Below are 18,660 nucleotides of genomic sequence, written 5' to 3'. Positions count from 1 at the left end.
TCACGTGGTATTATAATTTTTATTATTTTTCTTACAAAATTTCGTGTTAATTAGTTTATAAAGTATGAAAATGAATATCACGTTGGTTGTCATATGGCAATTTAAATTTTAGTGGTTGACATGATAAGCATTACGTGGATTGTCACGTTTGTAAACGGGATAAGTATTATGTGGATTGTCATGTACAATTCACTTTTTAGTCGCTAATGCGTTAAGTCACGTGGATTATTACAATAGTTTGTAAGGAACTTATAGTGAAAAAATCATTAATCGTAACAGCACTCTTATATCTATAGCAAAGCATACATAATTATGTGTGTATGTATGTGTGGTAGTGCGTGAGAGTAATTGCCTGCATGATGGAGGGGTCTCGCCATCTATATATAGGTTGGTGTTCCCGCCTTCTCTCCCCTAGGGCTTTATGAGCCTCTAGCTAGATTTTTTGTTGAGGGGATATAAGGACAATGAGGTAGTTTCTGGCGTGGGAGGTTGTTATATGACCAGACGGAAGAGGCGATCAAATGTGGTACGTCCCATTGAGACAAAGGTGCATCCTGTTGTTAGTCTCAAACCTGGTGTGGACTTGGCCGCACCATGTTTGGTCCTAGCATGGTCTCGACTTTGCTGATATGTACATCTCTTAAGGCATCCTTAATTGTTATTCTTAGCAGTCGAGCCTTAAAAGCCAATTGATAACATGGTCCTCTAGTAGCCCCAAAGTTCCCTTGGATGGTTAGCTTGTTAACAAATCTACGGGAACTCGGTTGAGTTAGGTTTGGCGGTTGATGGAACATTAAGGTTGGGCCTTGAGAATGTACTGGTGATATGATCTTACTCCTCTAGTAACCTATCGCTTCATTTGGCCGACATGTCTAATTAGTTGGGCATTGAGAATCTTGTGTGTACTCACAATCAAGGTTGCTTCTCACCTTTAATATCGGAGGATAAGTGTTGGGCATCAGGTGCCTAGTCGGGACCGCTAGTATTGGAGTGCCTAGCTCGTGACATAAGTCTTAACCCCTCGAGCTCGTGACTCCATACTTCTCGAATCGTTGTCAGTAAAGTTGTCAAATCATTATTCCTTGGGGCCAAGACAAAGTCTTTGTGTAGATGCATGGGCGAAGCCATGACTTTAGTGTCTTGGGTCTAACTTAACGCCTGAGGGCTAAAACTACGCACTCGGTAATGAGAACTTGAGGTCTTTACCAATAATTAGAAGCCTATTACAAAATAACTTTCTAATCCGACAAAAAATTCTTATTATAAAAAAATTGTAGCTTGTAAAATATGGTCCTCTTAAGGCCTCCTTAATTGTGATTCTTAGCAGTCGAGCCTTAGAGGTCTATTGATAATATGGTCTTACTCCTCTAGTAACCCATCGATTCCTTTGACCGACTTGTCTAATTAGTTGGGCATTGAGGATCTTGTGTGTACTCGCAATCAAGGTTGCTTCTCACCTTTAATATCGAGGGAGAAGTGTGTTAGGTATCAGATGCCTAGTCGGGACCGCTAGTGTTGGAGTGCCTAGCGCGTGACGTAGGTCTTATTCCCTAGGGCCAAGACAAAGTCTTCGTGTAGATGTATGGGCGAAGCCACGTTTTTAGTGTCTTAGGTCCGGCTTAATGCCCAAGGGCTAAAAGTACGCACTCGGTAATGAGGAGTTGAAGTCTTTACCGATAATTAGAAGCCTAATGTAAAATAACTCTATAATCCGACAAAAAATTCTCTTATTATAAAAAAAAATTGCAGCTTGTAAAATATAATTCACCAAGTTACTCCAAACTTAATTGATCAGCAATCCCAAAATTGGAGCCGACAATCTCTAGATAAGACAAAAGTTTCTGTACACAAGGCCAACTAAGAAGAATTGGGCCAAAAGATGAATTATTTTGAAACCTATTGGTGGTCTAGATCAAATGTTGTACTTTTTTTTTTTTTTTTTTTAACAAAAAAAAAAAAATAAAGGAATGTTACAAAAGTTAAAGTATGTTATCCATCAGCTTATGGCCTTGGGCGCTGTGCGCGCGTGTCAAAAAGGTATGTGAATCATGTGATGATCATATCTCAATCGTGAATTTGTGATGATCACATCTGGGGCATTCACAACAACAACAATTAATAAGGATTACAAACAACTATAAACACAATTTCTTTTTCTTTTCTTTTTCACGTGATGAACACACCTCAATTGTCATTTCTCTAACCCTACTTTTCCCATTTAACAGTACTTTATACATGCTGTTAAAGATGAAAACAATTTTTTAAGTTCATGTGTTGAACAGCCAAGATCATGGCTTCGTGAAATGCAGCAGTTTGTGATGCCCAAAAACAAATTCGGATGTGTTTGGTGTCATTTACTATTTGTAAATTTATTGTTAAATTTATGAAATCTACATCATGTGGATTTAATATATTTAATGGTAAATTTGCATATTTTTTATAAGAAAATAACAAAAAAAATATGTAAGAATAAAACTAAACATTTCACATACAAATTTTAGAGAATTAACCATAAGACACCCGCAACCCCCAAGGAACAAAAGCTACGGGCACGTAGCCATGAGATCTTGAAAATCCTAGTGATTTGCATGTGATCGACTTGGCCTGAATAGCAACAATCCAATAGGTGGTGTCCATGTCGGTATGTTTCTTAGTTAATTGCTTTGGCTAAGAGAAACGCTACACATATTTTTACTCTTATGCTCCTAAATGCATATTTATGATATGACACTAAAATTTTTCATTAGATTTAAAATGGATCACGTACTATCGAATTTTAGATTTAATGGTAATTTTTAGTACCATCTCAGAGAGTATCCACTTAGGAGTACTGTACTGGTGGTAGTGTGTAGTAGGACTGTAAATGCGGGCTGGTATTAACCGCAATTATCCGATACCCGTTATCCACTATTCGCATATGCAGATGCTGATAGCGGTTAGGGTATGCGGATGCGATTAATAACCGCATCCACATTCCTTTTATATAATAATAATAATAAATTCACTAAAATGACGTCGTTTTGAATTTGGCAAGAATTGTTTGTTTAGCTATGATTAGGTTTTTTTCTTCTCTCATATAAAACATGTCCAAAACACTAAAAATATGTTCAAATTGTTTTTTAAAATCGTTTAAAATAGGCCTTAATAGGAACTCAAAGAAGGCACATTACCTCAAAATGTGAAAATCAAATAATAATCATATTTAATAACTGTACGGATGCGGATAATAATCGCATGATACGAATGCAAATATTGTCAATAACTGCATCCGCATTTACAACCTATCGGGTAGCACTTTTCGCCCGGCCTAGCAATTAATGGATCTTGATGAGGGGATTCCATTGAAATCAAATAGAAAAATTAAGGGTGTTAATTTGAAGTTTGAAAAGTTGAGGGCTCAAATTTACAATAACTAAAAAAATGGAAGAAATAAAACCAATTCCAACCAATAATAATAATAATAATAATAATAATAATAATAATAATAATAGAATAAAAACAAGAAGTAAATAATGACAAGGAAAATTATGAGGGGGGAAATCACGTGTAGCATGTAGCCATCGAGTGGATTTGAACATTTTATACGACACGTTTGTCGTTTGCTTCGATTCCTTGTGCTGCGCTGGCAGTCTCTGCCATGACTGACCAACATTGCCGTACGGCTCTCACGTCAGAGTGAGAGCAACCCCAACTCAACTGAGTACCAAATCGTACGCTGCCTGTAATTCAGAAATCCAATAAGAAAATTAAGAAAAAGAGACTAGCTAGTTCGGAGCCGGCCCTAAAGAGAAAATAAAAGAAAAAAAAAAGAAAAAAAAGAAAGAAAAGAGATGTTTGAGGAGGAGGGAGGCTCCACACTTTTCTCTTGGGATGATACTTCTCTCCTAGTCCCTTTAAGGTTACGGAGGTTTTTGTTTTTTTCTCGGCTTAGATTCAGTTGAGTTTTTGTTCTCCTAATCTTTCTAAGGATATGGAACTTTGGATCTCCTAATCCTTCTAGAGCTATGGAGTTTTGTATTTTTTTATTTTTTATTTTTTTCTTGTTTTTTGGTTTCTTCAGGCCGGAAGGTTAACATGAAACGTCTCGTAGGAAAGCGACATCTCCATGCATTCGTGTCACTGGCTAAAGTTTGGTTGAGCTTTCTTCTTCTACATCTACTTTTGAGACCATATCAATGTTTTTTCACCGGTTCCTACACGACAAGCACATGATCTCTTCCGACATCGGCTTGTGTTAGATGCTTTCTGTAGTGGGTTTTTTCTCTTTTTTTTTTTAGAGTAGTTTTTGAAAGTGTATTTGTTAAGTTTGCAGATTTTACTACACTTTTTATGGCTTATTAGCTAGATCAACCATCTTTTCTTTGTTAGGAGTGCTTTATTGTTAAAGAGTAGTTCAAATATCCGTCTTTGTAATATTTGTTGATTTGTAGTTCAAAGAGTAGCTCCGGTTATTTATTTATTTATTTTTTTAAAAAAAGGAATCCAATAGGTGCATGGTACTAAAAGAGTTTTTTTTTCAATGTTTTTATGTCTATCTGACAATTACCATTTTTTCCCTTCATTTTTCCTTAATTTCTACCAAAAGAAAAATGTTAAAACATTAACAAATAACTTTTTTTTCTCACAAAAACTCAAAGCTCGTTTTACCTTTGTATCATGTCACCAAAAAAAAAAGAAAAAAAAAGAAAAAAGAAAAAAAAAAGGCCCTTAAAACGGTTTGTCAAACACCACCTTTGATATTTTTGCTAAGAGAAAAAACGTTATAAAACCAGGCCAAAATTTTGTGCTAGATGTATGCACTCGTTAAGAAATGAGCTAGGATATGGGTTATGATTATCTCCCCAACTTAATACATATAAATGATGAATTTAATTTTTTAATTAATATATATATATATTTTTTACGCGAGGTTAGTACAAAGTCAATGTTAGAATTCAAAATTATGATTTTGATAGCATATACGATAAACCATTAATTATTTTAAAAATTTATGCTGATAAAAAATAATAAATTTGATCATTAAATGTCTCGTTTGGGTGTATTATTTTTTGAAAAATTGTGAATACTAAGAAAATTTGCTTTTTAAAATTATGTTTGAACGGTTTAAAAGACCTGAGACAATTTTTTTATTTTATTTTTTAAATAGATAAAATCTTAGTAGAATTTGATATTTGAAAAATATCTCTCACCCAAACATGCTATAACAATTATTATAAAAATTATGGCTTAATTTGGTAGCTAGTCTGGTTGTTTTTTCAAACCAGAAAATATACGTGAAAGAGATAGATTTAGTAAAGTTATGATTTATCATATGGCACAACCAATTAATTGACAAGTCAATTTAAATTAATCTTAGTCTTAATTAATACATTTATTTTCTACTTCAATTTTCATTGCTAACTTTCTTAAAATTATTTAAACTTAAAAACATGCTTCTTGCTGCGTTATTGTTTTTCCGGCCACTGTACTTTAATATTTCAAATGTAGGGTTAAATTAAAGGGTGGACCTAATTGTCTTCTTTTCTTTTTCCGAACAGACATATCTCCTGGGATCTTGTTCTGTGTAGGCTTCAGGTCCTGGCACCTAGGTGTCCCTCAATTGAGGTGGAGGACCAAGATGGTCGATCTTGATACTTTTGGATTTTATTCACCAATAATTGCCAGACAGATACAAATTTGGATTGTGGTATCCAATGAATCCAAATATGCTGTAACAAGATTGTGAAAATGATTAGACACAAGTGATAATAACCATAGAATTTGCATCTAGATTGTTGGAAATTAAGTGGCCTGTAAGCGAGAGTCGAGCTGAGTATTGAATGTTTATGTTCGGTTTATTTAATTTTGTTTTTTCGAACATGAGCCGAGCTTATCATCGAACCAGATAATCTATTCAAGTTCTGTTCATTTTTTTTTTGTTTTTAATTTGAACTCGTTCACGAGCTACTCAATTAATTTAGTCATTCCATATATAAAATAAATGTCGCGATTGTTCAATTTTTTTTTAAAAAAAATTAATACCAATTATTAGGTACTTAATTATAGTTAAGATTTATTATTTGAGTAATTAGAAAAATTAACTCAAATCTTAAAGAATCTAATCTCAATTTTTTATATGTTTCTCTTATAGTTTATATATACATTCATATGCACACATATATACATACACAAGCTCACTCATCATATACACACAAATGCACTTATATCTATATCTAAACTCACAATTACAATAATTCAACTAATTATATCTATTACATTACGAAGATCATTTTTTTTTTTTTAAAAGAAAAAAAAAACTTAATATGTTTTCATTATAAAGTTAAAAATTAAAAAAATGAAGCTATACAAGCCTATATACAAGCCATTTTATTTATGATAGATCACTATTAAATTTTGATCAAATTGTGATTTTAAAAGAATAATATGTTCTCATTACTTAATATATGTTCTTCAAACTGGCATACAAGAAAATTGTTACTATTAAATAATGAGTAATGCTATTTAGTAGGCAGTTTACGGTTATATGATTGTTGTATAACTGGAATAATGTAACACTGAAAATCAACCCATAATTATTATTTTTTTTTTTCTTTTCGACGACCTTCATTAAAGACCAATTTTCTTGTAGTGATCAGTTTATATTCTATCATTACAATGCTATTATTGCTATATAATAACTACTTTATCGATATTAATTCCTTGGATGCCCATGCACGTAAAATGCATGTTAGGCATCCGCATGCATGCATTTGAAAACTTGAAAGTGATGGGTCTGATCACGAGGCAAGGCGAGCGAGAACGCCGACGAGTGGTGCAGTGATAACAGTTGAGGGTTCGGCCTGTTGAAAGTTAGATCTGGAGTCGGTGTAGCGATCGTTCACATCGGGGCCTCCAACGACTGCACCCTCCAAGACATTTGGGTTGGGCTGGTTCTTGTTGAAGTATAAGTCGAACCCTCCTTTGCATGTCACAGGTTCAGGCTTCTTCTTTATGGATTCAATGGATGCTCCTCTGTGATGAGCTTGTTCCACATACTTTGACCCGAATCCTACCATGTAGCTCATCTTTTTTGGATTTTCACCCAATATATAATCCACCTAGTGTATTTAATTGGAAGCAAAAGTTAATGCACCCAAAAATTCAACATATATATATATATATATATCCCATTCAAATCAGGTTTTCTCAGATTTTTTAAATGTTTTGTATTTCGTAAAATTGAAATTAAAAAAAAAAAACTTCACTTATAATCTTTGATCTTTGATCACTTTTGTAATTAAGTACTTAAACTTTAAAAAGTGTCAATTTTCAAGAGTATCTATCTTTTAATTTTAACATTCTGTTAAAATTTTCTATTAAATCCTGTCAAAATTCTCAAAATACCCATACTTTCTATTAGGAAAAAAAAAATGCAAGGATTGAAGTGTTGGTAATTAAGAATTTAACAGAATTTGCAAAAAAAAAAAAAAAAAAAAAAACTCATGCATACTTGAATCTTTGAAAATTTTTATAATTTTTTTTTTTAAAAAAATATTGGAATATTTTGAAAATTTTAGCAAGATTTTACGAAAAATTCAAATAGATGGTTGAATTTTTTTTTTTAAAAAAGAAAAAATTAAAAGATTGATACACTAAATTGATATTTTTTAAAGTTTGAATATTTAACTATGAAAGTGTATTATTTCTACATTTATCTCTATGACCGGGCACATCCCAGCCACATGGCGACCCACTGGTGACCTGTGGCTAGCTAGGATGACATGGCATTGATGAGATGCTGACATGGCTTAAGTACCTTACATTTTCATGTGTCGTGCTTTAATTAGTTTGACATGCATGGATATACTGATAGTTGGCAGATTGTTAATTTGTTTAAAAATTGACAGAAAATTAATTAGCCGGTTTTTATTTATTTGTCCCAAGACGAAAACTCAAGCTTTTAATTGTCAAAATTAAAAATTCAACTCCTAATTTGTTTGTCGATCGAGTAAATTACTCGTACCCTTATATGACAATTTCATTATCATTATTTATTTTCATAATTTTCTTTTTGGGTTAAGTATTTCTTGTCTTTCCGTTTTTGGCTTTTTAATTAGGGGGAAATTATATTTAATCCCTAAATTTTCATCTAATTTGAATTTAGTCATTGAGTTTTCAATTTTAAGAATAAGGTTCTAAAGTTTTACTCAAGTTTTAAATTAGTTATTCTATCACTTTACCGTCAAAATAAACGATTTTCTATTTATCACGTGTGTCTCATTTGACACGTTAGAGTCTACCTCAGCGTCAAAGTTAATGGTTTTTCCTCTAACGCTACAAATCTAGAAGATTGCTTAGATGACAAAGAATAAAGTTTTTGTTTTTGGACTTGGCCGGAGTTGGGGTCTTTTGTTTTTGATTTTTTTTTAGATGATTTGGCGCTTAAAGATATGACATTAATATTAGAGAAATGCTAGAGCTCATTCTAGTATCATTCTGGGGTCCTTCTATGCTAACATGACACCCTGTTTTTAATAATAAAAAAAAAACTACAGCTTGATTTCTTTCTCCTATTTTTATTAAAATAAAAAAAATAAAATAAGGTGTTATGTCAGCATAGAAGGACCCCAAAAAAACACTAGAATGAGTTTTAGCATTTCTCTTAATATTAGGTACGTGTTGACATGAATGTTAGCATGTCAATTGAAACACATGTGACATAGGATATAAACTATTCCTTTTAACAGAAAAGTGATAGAGAGACATTTAAAATCTTGGCAAAACCTAAAAACTATTCTCGAAATTAAAAACATACCTAATGACTAAATTCAAATCAGATAAAAACCTATAGACTAAATATAATTTTTTTTCCTTTTAATTATAATATAAAGTTTGTAGCATGCATGTAGACAGTTTATTGTAAATACGAGGAAATTAATTAATTATAGTACATACATACCTGTGATTGGGCAAACGCAATTAGTTCAGAGGGCTGTACAATGCCACCAAGGCATTGGACGGAAGCCTTTTTGGCGGTGAGATAGTCGGAATAAACTACCGCAATGAATGTGGCGGTGGCCGTGTATTGAAGGTTACTCCAGGGTTGAAACCACAGCAAACCCCCCGGCGACTTCAAAATATTACGGTTGCCTTTCTTAAGACACGAGCATATGAACTGCTCTGCCTGCCACTTGTACTCCTTCCATCTGCCTGAACGCCCAACCTTCCCCTCCAAAACAAGCTGCCCACACAACATATATATATATACATGCACCATGTATTTAGCTCCCATATATATATATATATACACACACTCATAATTCACGAGTTCTACTAGAGATATTAGAAGTTTTTTTATAAATTGACGTGACAAATTTTGTTGCTTAATTTTTTTATTTTTTATTTTTTTTTTATTTTTTATCACTAAGGTATAATTAATGTCGCATGTATGTAAAGAAGTTAAAGTAAAAGCTGCATGTAATACCTAAATATTTTCCTTATGTCACATGAGATAGGGGTATGATTTATAGTGTTCCTAGTTGACCCAATTAATTAAGCAAACATTCTCGTGCATAACACTCAATTAATACTAAACTTCAAACTTGTTTTTTATTTGCGAGTTATTGCTTTTCTATATAAAATATTGGAGAAACTTTAATTTAATTACTTATTACCGATCTTTTAAGGGTTTTGCAATCATAATCTCAAATTAACAAAATTTGCAATGTCGGGTTCCCAAGTTTCAACTCCTTTTAATTTCACTCATCCATTATAAATTTCTATTAAATCCTAACAGAGGATGCCAAAATAACTAAAATACTCCCTTTTAATGACATTTGATGACCCATGGCTACGTGTTTTTTTTTTTTTTTTTTTTTTTTTTTTTTTTTTTTTAATGTCTTAAGGGCAAGTTTTTATTTTTATAAATTATATAGGGGCATAAGATAACATGTTTCACCTATTAGCCGTTTGATTTAACGCAAAACCATAATAATAGAGATGAAATTAAAAGGGGTTAATTATAATTGTAAAATCCTTAAATTCAGGGCAGGGTAAGTGCAGTAGTTCTCCTAAAATATTTTACACATTAAATTTTTGCATATGCAAGTTGATTATTCAAATTGTAGGCATTATCATATCTTAGGCATCACCGGAGTATATATATGTAGGGGTGAAAAGATGGTTAGCAGTTATTGGCTAAAACAGCTAACCGCAACCGCCTAGACGGTTATCGGAAATCAACAACTCCGGTTAACGGTTATATGCATATATTTTTATCATTATTTTAAGTTATTAATTGTATGTGAATAAGGGAAAAAGTAGGTACCTTGGCCGCTAGGACCTGTACGCCGACGAACTTGTCATCCCACGAAAACATGGATCTGGTGCCACCAGTGTTCCCTGTTCCGCCGAGGAAATCTAGGTAAGTTTGGTCGCCGGTGGCACGATGAAGCCATGCAGCCGCCCACAACAATTCATCCTGTACGTACGTTAAAACAGGATCAGCTCCTCTATCTCTTGTGAATCAAAACATTCAAGTACGTTCCAATTACAATCTGCCACGACAATACCTCAAATCCACTGCTGCTGTAGAATTTTCCTGCTACAGGAATGCTGTTTTGGTACAACCCCCGGTGATTGCGTGCAAAATCATAGAGCTGCATGTAAACAAATGACATACACTATTGTAAGAAATTAATTAATTCCCATAACAATATATTGTAAGAATATTAATGATGATTATAAAGAATGATAGGAAACCTGTTTTGAATGGTTTAAAAGCTGGGAAGCATAATTGGAGTCTATTCGCTTGAAAGCAATAGAAGCAGCGGCGAGAGAAGCAGAAGTTTCAGCAGCAAGATCAGAGCCCGGATGCTGATCGTCAATCTTAAAAGATGTGCGTGGGGTTGTCATATCTTCTGGTCTCTGCCAACATTCATGATCAGAATCGCCGTCACCGACTTCGCCATAGAGAATGTTTGGCTTGGGATGTGCTTTGATCAGGTAATCCGTGCCCCACTTGATGGCGTGCAGTGCATTTGAAAGCTCCTTCTTAGCATTGAGATGTGCTTGGAAATCTATTGCGCTCCAGGAAAGCATGGTTATTGTGAATGCCATCGGAAAACCGAACTTTACGTTGTCCCCGGCATCGTAATATCCTCCCACAAGATCAACCTATTATGAAAAAAAAATAAAAAGTATGTACAATAAATAGTAATGCTACCCCTACAATTCTTAAGGAACGTTTGATATTGCAATTTTGTAGACAAAAAATGTGATTTTAAATCAAATCGTAGAAAATAGATTGTTTGAAATTGTGATTTCACAACTTATTGACACGTGTTAGCATGTGATTGAAGGATTTTAAAAACTTTTTTAGTGACAGATGTGGCTTCAATCAAATTTTTATCCCACAATACTGATGTGGCAGCAGTCCTAACCAATTACTTAATATTTTTTTAACAAGTTTTGATCGAATGATTGGTTGAGACTACAACATAACATTGTAGAATAATTGTAAGATAAAAATATAGTTTATAGAATTTCTCATTAATTAAGTTTTGTTTTTCTTTTTTAATGAGAAGGGTATAATAGTCTTTTCATGAATTTCGTTATTTATTTGAAGAAAATATGGCTAAAAGTTTTAGATTTAAAATCTTTAAAAACCTTGGTTATTAAATTAGCCAAATTGAAAGCTCAAGTCTAAAATGCAACATTCTAAAAAACATAGGGAATTTTAAAATATTCTCCCTAAATTAAATTTAAATCATGATCAAACTCGCTCATCATATTCTCTCAAAATTTCCCACCCAAAAAAAATATAATAAAATAAAATAGCAATATCAGAAAAACTTTATATATATATCCTTGATTCCTTGTCATGGAAAAGGAAAAAGATTAATAGAATTAATTAATAGATATACATAAAAGTGAATTAAGCAATTTATAAGTAGTGAAGGTGCATGTAGTGATGATGATGACAAATTAACACAAACATATATTTTTTTTTAAAAAGGTGAAAATGATCGATCTTACTCCTCCATCGCTACCATCATGAAGCCCAGAATCTCCCCGCCATTTCACTCTCTGGTTAGATGGCAGCTTCCCTGATCGTTGAGCCTCAAAATACAACAAGGATTTGGTCAGAGCTACCCCATATTCTACTGAAGAAACTCCATGAACCAACAAAAATGTGGAGAGCAGGCTTATAACCAAACCAAAGACACTCCTACAAGACATGGTTTCTGATAATACAATATTAATTATTATGAATATATATATAGGGACACGTATATACAACATTATAGTTAAATATTTATTTCTGTAATTGCTTGAAATTAAACATAATCCCGACTCAGATTTTGCTTTACATATAATATAATTGTTTTTCACAAAGAGTCAATGCATGTCAAGTTCTACAATTTTGGCAGAGAATAAGAAACTTATATATGGGAATTAGAGGAACATTCCATATTAATTAGTTGGTTTAATGAAAACATAAAATCTAATGAAATTGTGGGTTTTGAGGATGGATTTCCAAAACAGCATTTACAATCAGGATCTTCTTCATTTTATGGTCGGGATTTTATTTTGTGTGTAATATCATATCATATAAAAGATACATAGGCACTATATATCCTCCCCCGGGGATGTTTGGAAGGTATGATTTTCTTTCCGGTCATGTCATATATTGTGTAATTGAGTAAATAATGAATGAGTAGTGATTCACTACCACCTAAATATACAACTTTTCACCACCTTGTCTATGTGGCAAGGTGGTCCCCCACTTTAATTTATTTTAAAAAAATAAAAAAACTCAAAATGTTGTGGGGGACCACCTTGCCACATAGGCAAGGTGGTAAAAAGTTGTATATTTAGGTGGCATTGAATCATTATTCATAATGAATTGATTGCAGGCTGTTTGTCTAGATAAATAGAAAATGTTGATGACACGATCAATTTACTATCAACTTTCAACAATATTATGTCAAATTATAGACAAAAAAAGTTCAACTACATTGCATGTATTATCATAAATTGTTAGAGAAAAATAATGTAAAAATAAATCATAATGAGACATTCGTGGATATTAGGATACTAAGATATTAAAATAATGTTAACATAACTCCTAATTTATAGCTACCTGATCCTGATTGGTAAATTATTTTGTTCAGAAAAAAAAAATTATATAAAATGAGGTTTGAATTGCTTAGGCAGCAACTCCAGTCAACAGCAACCGTGGTTAGGTTGAACAATGGTTCATTGGTTTGTCAAAGCATGCATTTGGCGGAAACCTTGTTGGTTGTAGCATGCATTTGGGGGAAGCCTTGTTTAGTTGTTGCATTTCATATATGTGGAGTGATATGTATGAAGATTCAAATGACTTGAAAATGTGAATAGAAAAAAAATATGACTTGAAAATACAATTAAAAAAATAAAAAAGAAAAAAAAGAAAGGGACTTGAAATACTATCGAGTATTTAGATGGACAAAATAGCAAACATCTAGACAAAAATAAGATGAAATCGCAAACACCCATTGGACGACAGGCAGAGACAAAGCTTAGACGAAATCGCAAATGAAAAAAAAAAGACGAAATTGCAAATCAAATATTCATGTGTTGCTTAATGCTTAGGGCTTGATATGAGTAGATCATATTGTTTGCTAATTATGTTCGTTTTATCACTCGCAGGTGCTGCTGAAAATGCTGTGCAGTTACCCGGTCATGAAAATCTTGCTGACAACTAATATTGGGTAACATTTAGGGATATTTTGTTTCTGTATAGTAATCTGTATAATTTGTTATGAACCACTTGATAGAGATTGATTGTATATTTTGTTTATTGAAACTTTTGTTTTGATTGTTATATATCTATGATATATATGTTTGTAATTGTTGATCATCGATAAAAATGCAAATTGTTGTGATTGTGTTGATCATGGATTGATGAAAATGCAATAGATTGTTGGAACTTTTATTTTGATTTTTTAATAGTTGTGATTGTTGATTATCGATAAAAATGTAAATTGTTGTGATTATGTTGATCACAGATTGATGGAAATGTAATAAATTAGGGTCTAGGATGGATTGCAGAATTTTTTTTTTCCAAAAAAATAAAAATTGCCTTAATTAGTGGCCTGTCAACCAGTGACACGCCACTAAATCATAACTTCTAGAAATGTCACTAATTACATGCCTTTGTTGTTTAGTGACCTTTCAGACATCTTGAAAGGCCACTAAAATGCAGTCACAAAAATCATGTATTTTTGTAGTGAGTATACACATACACATAAAAATGAATACATGCATAACGAAGCCTAGATGGGATATGCATATGTTGCCACATAACATAAATAAATCCGTGAAAATAAATTGAGATTTTTTGAACATAAATAATTTTTTTTGATTGAATTTCAATGAAAAAAGATATTGACTTTACCTCCATAGGTGAATTGGAAATGCTACAAAGAAGGTGTCAAGGTGTGACGTTCCACATCACCTGAGAATGGGGATGTGCTTATATGTATAAACGCACCTTTATTGACATAACACGTTTTAAAGCCGTGATGGCCATGAACTTATCAAAACTCCGCAGTTAAGCGTGCTATGACCTCTTGGGAAGTCTGGTTCGGGGGAGTCAAAAGCGGATAATATTGTATCATAGGAGTGGGTCGTTACAATTGGTATCAGAGTCATTGTTCAACCTGAGATTGAAAGCGTGCAAAAGCCTATGAAGGTCACCAGAGGGCACTTGTTGGGACGCCAAGAATGGGGTGATCACATGAGGGTTGCTAGCGAGGACGCTGGGTCCCAAGAGGGGGTGATTGTGATGTTTCACATTGCCTGGGAATGGGATGTGCTTATATGTATAAACTTATCATTCTTGACATAACACGTTTTAAAGCCGTGTTGGCCATGAACTTATCAGAACAACGCAGTTAAGCGTGCTTCTGCAAGAGTTGTATCGGGATGTATGACCTCCTGAGGAGTCTGGTTCGGGAGAGCTAAAAGCGAACAATATTGTGTCATGGGAAGTAGGTCGTTACAAATTGGCCCCAATTAGAACTCAAATTAAGTCTCACTAGCTATCTGCTTATTGCCAAAAGCATGCTGAATGGGATATTTCCAAACTCATATAAAACGGGTTAGTTGAAATTTCTCAAATTTCAGTTTATTAAACTGTTACCTGTCATAATTAAAGTATATGATTTTTGCGTCTATTTTCAATTTTCACATATTCTAATGACATATATTGTCAGTACTCCAACTCAATTTAAAGAAAAATTGTCCAATTACAAAGTAATTAATACCAAAGGATATTTCCAAAATGGGGGTGGTTATGGGCCAAAAGGTCCAACCAGCCTGCTGCCTAGCCCAGCTCAAAAGAATTACATCTTAGTATGGGAAATAGGCATGTTGAGCTACGTACCCTGGCTGAACATTTCAGACATAATCCAATTTTGTGCTGACTTGACATCAGTGAAGAAGTACGTAATTAATTGGAAAGAGGCCGGAAGATAGAGGAAGAAATAAAGAAAAAGGAGACAGAATTAATTTGCGAGTGGTTTGATTTTAGATACTTACGTCAATTACTAGGAAAGAACTCAATAGAACTATATTGTGCTCCTATATGTTAACTTAATCTGATTATGTACTCTCTATTTATATAGAGGTTACAAATAATTTGAATAGTTTCAAATGTATAAATTTGTAATTAATCCTAATTGATCAAATTTATTCACTTAGGTAATTCAATCCTCATTTATAAATTTTTTTTTTTTTTTTCATTTTTTTTAACGAAGATGTTTATATATATATAAAACCAAGACTATCGTTAGAGAGAGAGGGTCCCAAGAGTTTCTAGAAAGAGAGAGTTTGATTTTTTTTTTTGCTGTGTTCTGGGGGGGGAGGGGGTGGAGATTCTACGCCTCCCTCCCCCGGTGGTGCTTTCCTCCTTGCCCTTCCAGGGTGGGGAGGTTTTTTTGTTACTCCCTAATTAGATCTAATGGAGTTTAGGTGTCTTATAGCCATTAGGGTTGTGGAGTTTTGTTCCACCGGGTTAGATCCGGTAATGGTTGGTGTTCCATAGCAGAAGACTTCACGGGATTTGGGTTGGGAAGCGACTTTTTGGTATGTCTCCATCAGAGTTTCTGACCTGGATTTTTGTTTTGTGTTTTTTCTTCGAAGTCAAATCTGCTCACTTCAACAAGTTTTTCCAAGGCACGCTCCTCTCCATGGTGGTCACTGGCTTCTTCCAGTCTAGCAGCATTCAATCACAGCCATGCTGGTTCTTCACTCTCGACGTATGGCCTGCACACGCCAGGGAGGTAGACTATTTATTGGCTTAAATGCTAGATCTGCCATCTATTATTTGTTGTGTCAGTTTGTGATAGGTTTCATCTTGTTGGACAAAATTACTTCTATGTAATAATGCTTTTAAATAGGGATTCCGCTATTCAGAGTGCTTCCAGAAGATTCTGCAGAGTCTACAAGTCAGAAAAATCGGATCCCTTGTGGCCGTCCAGATGACATGATATACCGTCTAGACGCCTAACTGTCCAAAGCATTATCTGTCTGGATGACGAGAACTTTTCGTCCGAACCTTCCTCTATGTTGAGAAGCTTCAAATTGTTGGACAAAATCACTTCTATGCAATGATGCTTTTAAACAAGGATTCCGCTATTTAGAGTGCTTCCAGAAGATTCTGCACAGTCTACAAGTCAGAAAAATCGGATCCCTTGTAGCTGTTCGGACGACGTGATATACTGTCCGGACGCCCAACTGTCCAAAGCATCATCCGTCAAGACGACGAGAACTTTCCATCCGGACCTTCCTTTGTGTCGAGAGGCTTCAAACTATTCCAGTTTGCGTCCGTCCGGACGTTTTAGCAGCATTTTTCGGATGACATTCAGTGTTCGACCAGCTTCAGGATTTCTTTCCGAAACACGGATATGGGAAGATCGTTGCAGCCGTCCAGACAATGTGAATTCCCGTCCGGACGCGCTCATCCATAAGGCAAGTATCGCATTCAAAATCCATAAGTCCGGACGCTAGTCTTCATGGTTCGAATGTGCAAGCATCATATATGGAAATTGCGTGCATTAGATCAACTGTCTGGACAACCATTCCTTTGATCCAGATACGTGAAGCCTTAATATGGAAATTGTGTGCAGCTGAAGTGTGACTGTCCGGACGATAGGGCAACACCATCCGAATGCAGCTTAAATCAGGAAAGAATTTTAGCGAAATTTTGGAAAGTCGATCGTACAGTTGCCCGTTCGGGCACCCTATGACTACTGTCCAGACGGGGCCAAGGTTTTATTAATCCCGACACTCAGTTGAACCTGCAGCCTATAAATAGAGGTCCCTAGACTTGAGAACATCAAGAATTCGGTATTGAATTCCTTAGTGCTTAAAGAGTTATATTGTAAGGTTATTGTGCTGAGTTAGTCTCTCTGAAGCCATTGCTGATCTGAAGTCTATCTTAGGTGAAAAATGAAATTGACTTCTAACACAAGGTAAGTGTGTGTGTGTGTGTGCAAAGTGTTAATAAAATAATAACAATGCGGAAATTAAACAACACAAGAATTTTGTTAAAGAAGTGGAAAACTCAATATGAGAAAAACCACTCCGGGGCAGCCAAACCCAGGATATCCACTATTCAGAAGACAGGACTAGTTACAAGATAGTAGCACTCACATATCCTTGATGCAGTGGTCGTACTTTGCACTTTAACGTGTAACCCAATACGAACGCCTCCCAACCAAGTCTCCTACCTGAAGGGGTCTTCAATGGGATCCTTTACCTTAGGGCCAACCCCTAAGATAGACTTCAAGTTAAGCGCATCAACAGCACACACAGCAACAGCTTTAGAGAGATCAACTCAGCTCAATAACCTCACAATATAGCTCTCCAAGCACTAATGGAATTCAATACCGAATTCTTGCAGTTCTCAAGCCTAAGGGCCTCTATTTATAGGCTGAGGGTTCAAATGAGCGTCTGGCTTGATAAAATTGGGCGCCGTTCGGACGGTAGTCATGGGCCGTCTGGACGGACAACTGTGGGACCGAAATTTTGAAAATTTCGCTGAAAATTTTTCCTGTTTGAAAGCCTCATCCGGACGGTGTTGCCCTGTCGTCTGGACGGTCGCACGTCCACTGCAAGTAATTTCCATATGGAGGCTTCGTATGTCCGGACCAGGAGGATGGTCATCCGGACGGTTGATCTGATGTACGTAATTTCCATATCTGATGCTCGCGTGTCCGGACCATGATGACTAGCGTCTGGACGTCTGGATTTTGAATGCGATACTTGCCATATGGATTTAGCTCGTTCGGACGGGAATCCACGTCGTCTGAACGGTTGCAGCAATCTTCCCATATTTGTGTTTTGGAAAGAAAACCTGAAGCTTGGTCGAACACTGAGTGTCGTCCGGACGGGCTGCTAAAACCTCCGGACTGATGCAAACTGGAGCAGTTCGAAACTTCTCGACACAAAGGAAGGTCTGAACAGAAAGTTCTCATCGTCCGGACTGATGAAGCTGTGGACAGCTGGACGTTTGGATGGTATGGCACGTCATCTGGACAGCTGGTAGGGAACCGAATTTTCTAACTTGCAAATTGTGCAGAATCTTCTGGAAGCACTTCTGAATAGTGGAATCCCTGTTAAAAAGCATCATTA

General features: G+C 34.8%; 1 protein-coding gene across 1 annotated transcript; it reads right to left on the bottom strand.

The window, feature by feature from the left end:
• Positions 1–6,776: 6,776 nt before the first annotated feature.
• LOC133879221 (endoglucanase 13-like) lies at positions 6,777–12,219 on the bottom strand. The gene is made up of 6 exons (XM_062317751.1): positions 12,016–12,219; positions 10,741–11,154; positions 10,551–10,637; positions 10,307–10,459; positions 8,939–9,220; positions 6,777–7,097 (listed from the first exon to the last, which is right to left on the bottom strand). Exons 1-6 carry the CDS (start codon positions 12,217–12,219, stop codon positions 6,777–6,779), a joined length of 1,461 nt encoding a protein of 486 aa, XP_062173735.1.
• Positions 12,220–18,660: the final 6,441 nt, after the last annotated feature.

The sequence above is a fragment of the Alnus glutinosa genome, chromosome 10 (genome assembly GCF_958979055.1).
Source record: "Alnus glutinosa chromosome 10, dhAlnGlut1.1, whole genome shotgun sequence".
NCBI lineage: Eukaryota > Viridiplantae > Streptophyta > Magnoliopsida > Fagales > Betulaceae > Alnus > Alnus glutinosa.
Note: the sequence above shows the minus strand (reverse complement) of the source record. Positions and strands in the feature narration are given on the sequence as shown.

Bases quoted from the DNA above. Each gene is read 5' to 3' on its own strand.
- LOC133879221 (XM_062317751.1), bottom strand. From the start codon at position 12,219: ATGTCTTGTAGGAGTGTCTTTGGTTTGGTTATAAGCCTGCTCTCCACA. The intron at 10,460-10,550 runs GTATTGTCGTGG...ACGTACGTACAG, and splicing joins ACAGCAGCAGTGGATTTGAG to GATGAATTGTTGTGGGCGGC. The intron at 7,098-8,938 runs GTATGTATGTAC...TAAATACACTAG, and splicing joins TTGCGTTTGCCCAATCACAG to GTGGATTATATATTGGGTGA.